This window comes from Asterias amurensis, chromosome 3 (genome assembly GCF_032118995.1).
Source record: "Asterias amurensis chromosome 3, ASM3211899v1".
NCBI lineage: Eukaryota > Metazoa > Echinodermata > Asteroidea > Forcipulatida > Asteriidae > Asterias > Asterias amurensis.
This window is the reverse complement of record NC_092650.1, coordinates 18,366,292-18,375,979: the sequence shown is the minus strand read 5'-3', so window position 1 is coordinate 18,375,979 and position 9,688 is coordinate 18,366,292. Positions and strand designations below refer to the sequence as shown.

At 36.8% G+C, this 9,688-nt stretch overlaps 1 protein-coding gene across 1 annotated transcript in view; it reads left to right on the top strand.

Moving 5' to 3' along the window:
- Positions 1-133: 133 nt before the first annotated feature.
- The window catches only part of LOC139935480 (uncharacterized), a 77,180-nt gene continuing 67,625 nt past the window's right edge, over positions 134-9,688 (top strand). Inside the window, exon 1 of the mRNA XM_071930111.1 lies at positions 134-1,423. Within this exon, the coding sequence (XP_071786212.1) occupies positions 1,118-1,423 (306 nt within the window). The 5' untranslated portion in view covers positions 134-1,117. The remainder of the gene's footprint in view (positions 1,424-9,688) is intronic.

The window sequence follows — 9,688 nt, the reverse complement described above, 5'->3', positions numbered from 1 at the left end:
GGTGATGTTTAAGTGAGTATAATACTGTACTGTTAATTACATTAATTATTCTTCTTGTTGTACATGTAAATTAGGCTCTGTCGGGTTCGAGGCCAGACAGGTCGTGGGTTAACCGATCGTGCCGAGATTTCGTTTGCAGACGGTGCGAGTCAAATGTCTGTCGATTCTTGACTCTACTGCCGCCTATTTCATGGATTTTACAGTTCTTCTGAGGATATACAGGTCTAGTTTTTGCTTGGATGTGGCTGTTTGTGCTGGTTTGGGTGTAGGAAGTTGCCACGCTGGATGAGAAAACGCTGAGTCGGTTAGAGACCAAGAGCGGCTGTTTGCTTACGCGTCGCTTGGCAGAGACGCAGGGCCCGGCATTGCCGACAACGCAACGTGATAAGTGTCTAGATGGTCTATCGTGTGTTTTCGTATGCTACTTGTGCCTGTATATTTTCCTACGGCGAACAATGACCCTTTTTCCAAGCCCGCCCTCAATTATTTACTAGAGGAGGAGGATTTTTTTGGGGTGTGTATTCGAGAAACTAAAACTTGACTTGGTATTTTTAGGGTTTTCTATTTCAGATTTTGAGCGAATAATTCCCTCTTTGTAACACCAAACAATATGATTGCTCCAAGGAGATTCTGCACAAGAGTCTAATTCGATATGAAAGTCTGGAGCAATTCGCAAAAAAAAAAAAAAATGAACAAATTAGAAGTTTGAACTTCAGCAGAAAAGTCGGCTGCTAATTGAAAAAAATAAAATAAAACGCCGCTAATTAATTCTGATAATTTTAAACGGCCGTACCCGCGCACATGTGCTGTTTGTTTTTACTCTTTTCAAATTTCAAAAGTCGATTTTAAATAACGTCCTAATCAAAAACTAATCACACACAAAATATTAATAAAAAACCTCCAGTAGATACCATTTTCCTCCTGTTTTCAAAAATTTACGGTAGAGGTCTCTTGCCTATTCGATGGATGGAGCAGCAATTTTTGGCGGGCTGATTTTGCTTGTCTAGGCTGGATTTTTTTTTCAATTCAAGAAGCGGGTTGGCAGCGCTATGTAATTGCCAGTTAAACCCACTACACGGCACTGCACTTTGGGAGTTTCTGTATTTGAATAGAAACAATGTATCGACCTGTAACTGAGGAAATACCCCCAGACGAGATCGTGCTGGACACCCCTGTTGATGGGGTCGCACCGGTTGGGGAAGGAGTTGGTGGAGAAAGACCGTGTCCCGGCGGTGGGGAGGACGGGGATGAAGACCGGCCTGTAGCGGATCATTCGGCGGTGGCTGACCCGGGTGTTGAGTTCAGCTCGTCTCGGTCCAGCCCTGGACTAACGGGACAGCATCAGCCAAGGAACAGAATACTGTTGAAATGGGAACCTCATTATCTCACCACCTTGCCGGGAATTATGAAAATGCTACAGCTGGTGAGTAAAAGAATTTTTGATTATTTTTTAAAGAATTTGTAAACGAAAACAATTAATAAACTGCTACTACAAAATGTGTACTTTTTTAATTTGATGATATTGTTATTAATATTTTATAATCTTCCCTGCTAGAAATTCATGCATATAAATATGTAATAGTATTTTTAAAAAATAAAAATTATTTTACCATATTTTTCTTAAAAGTTACATTGTTACCAGTTTTTCTAAAAAAATTGAAGCAGATTCACTTTTATTATTTTGTACTTATTTTTTAAATAAAAACAAATTACAGTTTTTCTAAATATTAGGTCATTTTCACCCTATTCCTAAAAATCTTAGTATTTTCATCTCCTTTGTTTTTATTCAAACTTATTGCAATATTAATTGTAAATTGTCAACAAATCCCTGTCAATGTTAAGAATAATTAAAAACAATTAAAAAAGAAAATTCTGCAAAATTTTAATTTAAATAGGCATTCATAATTACCACAGACAGTTTCTCTACTCCTATTGGTGGAGAGTGTGTCATGTGGGCATGTTAAAACCTGTGATAATGACCAGCTGGAGCTGTTAACAACAAGCTGGCTTCCGCAAGATTATTATAGCTATAGTAACAGCGCGAAATCTAAATGTGCGCGGAGTACTTACAACCCACGGGCATCAAACAGATTCTTCACAAATTTTGGAAACAACTATTTCAAACCTCAAATTTTCAATTGTTAAATTGTCTGTAATCATTCAAACAAACAAACAAGCAAACAAACAAACTGTATTTTTTTAATGCTTTTTAACACAAGTGCATTTATGAATGGGAATAAAAGAGTAGTGACTCGTTCTTAAACGTCCATTTAAAACCTTGCAGGGTTGTTGCAGTGCGATAAAGGCCCCCGCCTTCGGCTCGGGCCTTTATCACACGGCTGCCGACCCTGCCAGCTTTAAACGGCCGTTGAAGAACCCGTCGCCTCCCCTTTATTCCCTGTTTGAACAATGTTCTACTAGGTTTGATTTCTAATTGCACACGTAAGCAGCAATGAAAGTGTTTATTATTATTTCTGTTACTTCAATAGACCTCATTACAAAGAGAGAAAATGCATTCAGACATTGTTGTTTTGAAAAAAAAACTACCAGAAATGGGAGGAACCCCTCCCCTTCGTAGACATGAAAGGTGTTAAATAAATGAAACAGGTAAAAATAGCTAAACAATCTTTGGGACATGCACATTTTTTGAACCTCACAACCCTTGTTCTGAAAAAAATTACAATGTGTAAATTAAAAATTTCATTCAAGGTAGGGCCAGTAAACCCATAACCAGACAAGTCCGACAGTCTTGTATTTTTCAATTTTAGTAAACAATTCTATGGACAAAAATGTTTACTTTAAATTTTCAAAATATCTTTTATGTCTGTTGAGTGAATTTATTTCATATTATAAGAGTAAGATAAAAACATCTTTAACGCTTGTTAAAAAAAAAAACCAAAACAGCTAACTGTTTTTCTGGTCTTGCTGTTCCAGTAAAAAAGTTGACCTACAAGCATTGCTGTCTTGTGAATAGAATTCCTCCAAGATTCGAGCCCTGTATTAAATGGATGTTGTAACCTAGATTATCAAAACCATATTCCAATATCAGAGTTGTTGCTGCTGTGTTTATTTATTGTTTAAAAATTTTAATTGATTTTTATTTCATTTTTCTCTGTTGGTAACTAAAAACCTTCTTAAATGCTCTGATTCATTCAAAGCATTCTCTACACAGTTGGAGGTAATTTGTGCACTACTTTCTCAAGGAAAAGAACAGCCCATAATTGACAGCTTTGAATAAAATAGTTGACAGCTAATTTAAAAGCATTTTCATGGGAACCAAGGGGGGAGGGGTATCAAGGACATGTGAAACAAGGAGTTAGTATTTTAATAATAAGTAACTGTTGATTTTGTCATGATTAAAAAAAGAAAAATTAGGCCTCAAGTTTTTGTTTTTTTCCCCCAGAAAATGTTTTGTTTGGGTGAAACAAAACGAATCATAGTTTACATTTTTGTTTGTATAACACAGCTTATCTTGGAACTGTATGTAGGTTTTCTTATCCGCCAGATATGCTAGAAGTAGCCACCACCGCCCCCTCAAAATATTTCTTGTGGTACTATGCTTCTGGATAAATACACAAGAGATGGCAAACACAACAACCCCTATAAGACCTTTGGTGAACTTTACTCAAGTGGAACTGGTGATGGTTTTATAAGCGTACTTCCTTTACTGTTTATTAAAGTCATGTATGACATCTTTATGGAAACCTCCTTCCCTCTAGGGTACACAATTTTAGGTAAAATGATTTTCCAGGCTGTGGCTGTAGGTGATTTCTTTTAAAAAAATGGTGCCAGACCAATTTCAAAGATTGTAGACACCCCCCCCCCTTCTTCAAGTTCCTTTTTGGGGTGTCTGTGATCTCAGGTGTAATGTGGTCTTGACAGAGAGACGGTTGTGTGGTTTTATGGAGCAGTCCAATGATTGATCACTGTGTTGATTCAACTATGATTCAACTACTACAGTGTGTGTATGCTAGGGCTTTATACACTACATCACCATGGACTAAGCACCAGCGTGCTCTGGATCGTGTGGTTTTTGCGGTCTGAAGCGTGGCCCCTTGGATGATAAATTTGGGGTCTGAAGGAACGAGTTCCGGACCTCGGTCCTCAATCAGCCAAGGGTCGTAAAGTTATTCCTTTGTTGTAGACAGAGAAGGATGCGTTGCTTTTCGTGTAATTGGTGAAGGGTTTTTGCTTCAATTTGACTTGCAATGTTTAGTTTCCAAATGAAATCCCATTAGACTACAAAAGTTTTCGGTAGTGTAAAGTGCGTACAGCAGATAAAATGACGTTTTGCACCATTTAAATGTAAGCAAAGATTTTCCCCACTTTTTCATTTCTATGGTTTCGTGCATTTTTTTATAGAGAGTTCATTAGGTTATATTAGTTCATTCATGAACTCTGATAAATATGGCATTAATTTGGAAATGTACAGACCCATTTGTTTTCAATAGAGAGTTCATTAGGTTATATTAGTTCATTCATGAACTCTGATAAATATGGCATTAATTTGGAAATGTACAGACCCATTTGTTTTCAATGTCCAAGATGTTTTAAATATCACTCTAAAAGATTAAAGGCAGTGGACACTATTGGTAATTGACAAAGACTAGCCTTCACACTTGGTGTATCTCAACATATGCATAAAATAAACCTGTGAAAATTTGAGCTCAACTGGTCATCGAAGTTGTGAGATAATAATGAAAGAAAAATAACCATTGTCACACGAAGTTGTGTGCACTTAGATGGTTGATTTCGAGACCTCAAGTTCTAAACTTGAGGTCTCGAAATCAAATTCGTGGAAAATTACTTCTTTCTCGAAAACTACGCAACTTCAAAGGGAACCGTTTCTCACAATGTTTTTTACCATCAATCTCTCCCCATTACTCATTACCAAGTAAGGTTTTATACCAATAATTATTTTGAGTAATTACCAATGGTGTCCACTGCCTTTAAACAATCAAGACAAATCGACTTTTTTACAGCATAATTATTTATAGCAAGGTTAATGGAAAATTTTCCCTATTTTAAATGAGGAACATTGCTACACAGAACACAATACTGCACAATAGGTATGTGATCATTTCCACCATTTTGGGAGGCAGTTCCGTTGTGTAATAGTTTGACTCCCAGCAGATTCTGGAGAGGATAAGTGAGTGTGCCTCGCAACCTGCAAAGGGCTGATGCATCTCAAAACTCAACTTGACCTTGAGTCCCTCAAGGTAATTAGTTGGTTAAAACGATTGTCACCTTCTAAAAAGAAAGAATAAAAATACTCTTAAGTGTTGTTTTGGGGTTACAACGTATTACAACCCTTTTTACAGTACAGAGCCAAGTCCTAGGTAATTCCTGGAGAATTTTAAGCCCACCGCTACCCCATGTTTGTGTCACACTTGATGCAACCCCAGGGATAGCTTTGTTATTTTCACACCAATTTTTATCTTGGGTTTTAACTTATAAAGAACTATTTAGTAACACTAGGGACACCTTTTTTTTCATTCTATCACAAATTTTAACACATGTCTACATTTTGGCTAAAACAAAATATGCACTACCAGTGCAGTACATGATATAGCATAATCACAAACTCCTTTCATGTACAATGCACGTACACGCGTTGCTCACGTGTAAAGTGAAGATTTATGCATAGCTTCAAGTGTATGGAGTACTCTACATGGTACAGATGACATGTACATGTACAATATGTTAGGAGTAGACGCTGTAAATGCTGTTATTAGTTGCATGAGAGACTGCTATGCATGTCCCTTTGTTCTTACTCCTGGCGTTGTTGCCTTGTTCATGAATGAGACAGCGATTAATGTTGTTGATACCCTGCGATGGTTAACCCCTTTGACCCTATACTCCCAGGCTTCCGTCCCTGTAGACGTCTGATGATGATGATGATGAAGTCCTCCACTGGGTGTCCTTGGGATGATGAAGGGTTCTTTTCTGGGTGCTGATTGGGGGGGGGGGGGGGGGGGAACGGGGCAATTTGTAGGAGAAGACACTGGGACCAGTCAAAATACATTGATAAATCTGTTTTAGGCCAAACTTCACTGTTTTTCTGACCACCGATTTAAAAAGTGACAGGTAGTATGCCAGGACATTTTGAATTCTTGGTTTGGTAATTGTTCCCCAGTACATTAAATAGGCCAGTTTACCCCAAAATTTGTATGAACAGTTAAAGCCATTGGACCCTTTCGGTACAGAAAAAAAAAAAAAGTTCACAGATTTACAAATAATTTACAGGGTTTACAGAAGGTAATGGTGAAAGACTTCTCTTGAAATATTAGTCCATGAAATGCTTTTCTTTTTGAGAAAACGGTAAAACAATATAAATTCTCGTTAACGAGAATTACGGATTTGTTATAAACACATGTCATGACATGGCGAAACGCGCGAAAACAGGAGTGGGTTTTCCCGTTATTTTCTCCCGACTCCGATGTCCGATTGAGCCTAAATTTCCACAGGATTGTTACTTTATATATAAGTTGTGATACACGAAGTGTGGGACTTGGACAATACTGTTTACCGAAAGTGTATAATGGCTTTAACTAACGCTATTTTGTGGAGTCAAATATTTAGTCTCAAAATGGCAGACCTTGCTAGTTCACACAGGAAGGATTAACCACTTGCAAGGTATATTTTTGTGGAACTTTATATTCTACTTTTAAAAGATCTTTCCAACCATATTCATTTCATACAAAAATTATTTGCATTTCCTAAAGCACCCAATTCGAAGGCAAGGTGTCTGAAAAATAATCCCAACCCAACAGAAGAACACATAGCTTTACTCAGTCTGCATCGTGTATAAACAATGTGCAGTATAACCTAAGCTACATGGAACTTGTTTAACCTTGCAATACAAGCTAAGCTAGACAATCTTACCTCCATGGCTAGACCAACACATGGTAAAGAACACCACTGTTAATTTTCTAGCATTATATTTCATTACAACTCCAAGGCTGGGGGTTAATTGAGAACCTTTTGATATAAAAACAACTCAACAAATGTTTTTAAAGGCTTTAAAGTTAGGGTATGCTTTTGGTAATTGTCAAAGACATGTATCCTCAACTTGGTGTGCCCCATGCATAAAATAAGAAACCTGATCGAATTTGAGCTCAATGGGTCATTGAAAGTTGCAAGAAATTAATGAACGAGAAGGAGTGCCTTTGTTGCATAGAATTGTGTGATTTCAGATGCTTGAGAAAAGCGTCTTGCCTGAGGCCTTCTTTGAGATTCAAATTTCTGAAAAATAACCTCTCTCTATAAAACTATGTTACCTCATAGGGGGCTACTACCAGGTCTCCAGTGCTCTTTTGTGAGTTTTTATGGTCATTAACTTGTGAAGTAATTACCAAAAGTACACCTTGCCTTTAAAGAAGACCTAAGGCCTACATGTAGAATACTGTAATGTTAGTTTTTATAGCAGTTTATTTCATTACTGGATTACTGATCTAAGGTTGGGGGCTATTATCTTTCTGGTAATATTATTTTTTTTTTAAACTCAATGAGTTTGGCACTATAAACTGATCTACAAAATAGTGTGGCTTGAGATGATTTTTTTTATTAACAAATTAAGGATTTCAGATTTAAAACCTTCATTTTTTTGTAAACTTGATACAAGATGTTTAAAGGAATCCTTTAAAAAAAAATTCCCCTCTAACTTGAATATTCCCATGTGGAAGAAACTCTCCCATTCTAACCTTCCTGAATCTATGAGTTTCTTTTCCAGTGTTGCAGTTCTCGTCTTGTCGCATAAGATAAAGCATTTCCACTTGTTGTCTTTTTCATTGGTCTGTTCACAAGAAAAACAATTTTCACTGTTATTTTCTCAGCAGAAAAGCATTTTCAGTGGTATATCTCATTGGTCTTTTCACATGAGAAAGACATTTTTTCACGTTTTTTTGCAGCAGAGACGCTTTTTTCGCAGCGCTTGTCTTTCCACAGCAGAAATAAGTTTTCAGTGAAGAAAGCATTTTGGATGAAACAGATGAAAAAATAGAGAAAAGGGAATAAAAGTATAATTTTGATATATTGATGGCGGGCACAAAGATCTTTGTGAAATATTCCATCACTTCAGCATGAACAAAATAAATTTGTGAATATAAGAAAAACCACTGCAGTCTAGTAATGGAAAAAAAAAGTATCAAAAAGGACGCGGTGGTGAAACAATAAATTGCATAAAGCTCCTATAACTGCGCAATCATGTCTTTGCAGCATTGGAGCATTGGGGCTATAAATCCACAGGGAGACATTAATCTAATCACATAGGGTCAAGGTGGAAGAGACCTAGTTTCATCTGAATTGCAAAATGTTGCATCTAGAACCCCGACATTGATACAAGAAGAACTGTGGGGCTCACGCAGGGGGCGCAGTCGGTCCCCTATACACTGACTGTCACAGGTTATTAGCCTCAGGGGTTTAAAATGGGTCAGAAATAGGCATTTGTGTGGTACTAGACATGGGGGTTGTTCCAACCTGTTTGCTATAATAGGACATATGGTTGTGCTTAAATACAATTTTCATAATGTTGTTTTATTTCAATTTTGTTTTATATAGTTTGACTGATGATAAGTTTGTGGTGCAGAGAATATATGGGGCAATTGTTTTGACATGATGTATATGTCACAGGCAATTGATGCGTTCTGAATTCTGTTGATTCGTAACAACAACACAACAACATTTTTTTTATAATTGTATTATTTTGTTTAGTAGACTGTTAGATTTAAGGTTGTGGAAAGATGACCCTGCTCCACCCCAACCACTGTTAGATGTCATAATTGCGTCAGGATAAAGGATATTAGTATTAGGGTCACGGGTCAAAGCCAGTGTTATTTCTGATGCTTTACTCATTTAACCAAACTATGATGCCTCATGGTGAAGTACATCAACCTATTGTTGTCCTACTGCTTATTGTGTTGAATAAATGTTAAAGCCATTGGACCCTTTTGGTAAACAGTATTGTCCAAGGCCCACACTTCGTGTATCACAACTTCTATATCAAATAACAAACCTGTGAAAATTTAGGCTCAATCGGTCATCGGAGTCGGGAGAAAATAATGGGAAAACCCACCCTTGTATCCGCACGTTTCGCCGTGTCATGACATGTGTTTAAAATAAATCCGTAATTCTCGCTAACGAGAATTGATATTGTTTAACTGTTTTCTCAAAAAGTAAAGCATTTCATGGACCATTTCAAGAGAAATCTTTCACCACTACCTTCTGTAAACCCTGTAAGTTATTTGTAAATCTGTGAATTTTTTTTTTTTTTCTGTACCGAAAGAGTCCAATGGCTTTAATGTTGACTACTGAAATTGCTTAAATGCATTTTATAGGCTACTTAAGCCTGGTTCATACTTCCTGAGAATTCATTCAAACTGATATTTATGCGAATGTGATAAAAATTCTGACATCACAGCACTGTTTTCATTGCGAATGTTTCACAGGAGTTAAGCACATTTAAATTTTTCTGTCACTACTATTTGTTGCAAATTTGTGCTGCCAAAATTCGTATCGCATTTGCATTTTGCATGAAGTATGAACCGGTCTTTACTAGTGTGTAATAAAATGGAATGTTAAACCGCCTTTTAAATTGAATTTTGTGAGATGCAAGGATATTGATGAAATAAATAACAGCCATGCAATAATCAAGTGTCTAAGTAAACCCCTCATGTCTCTTTTTACACTC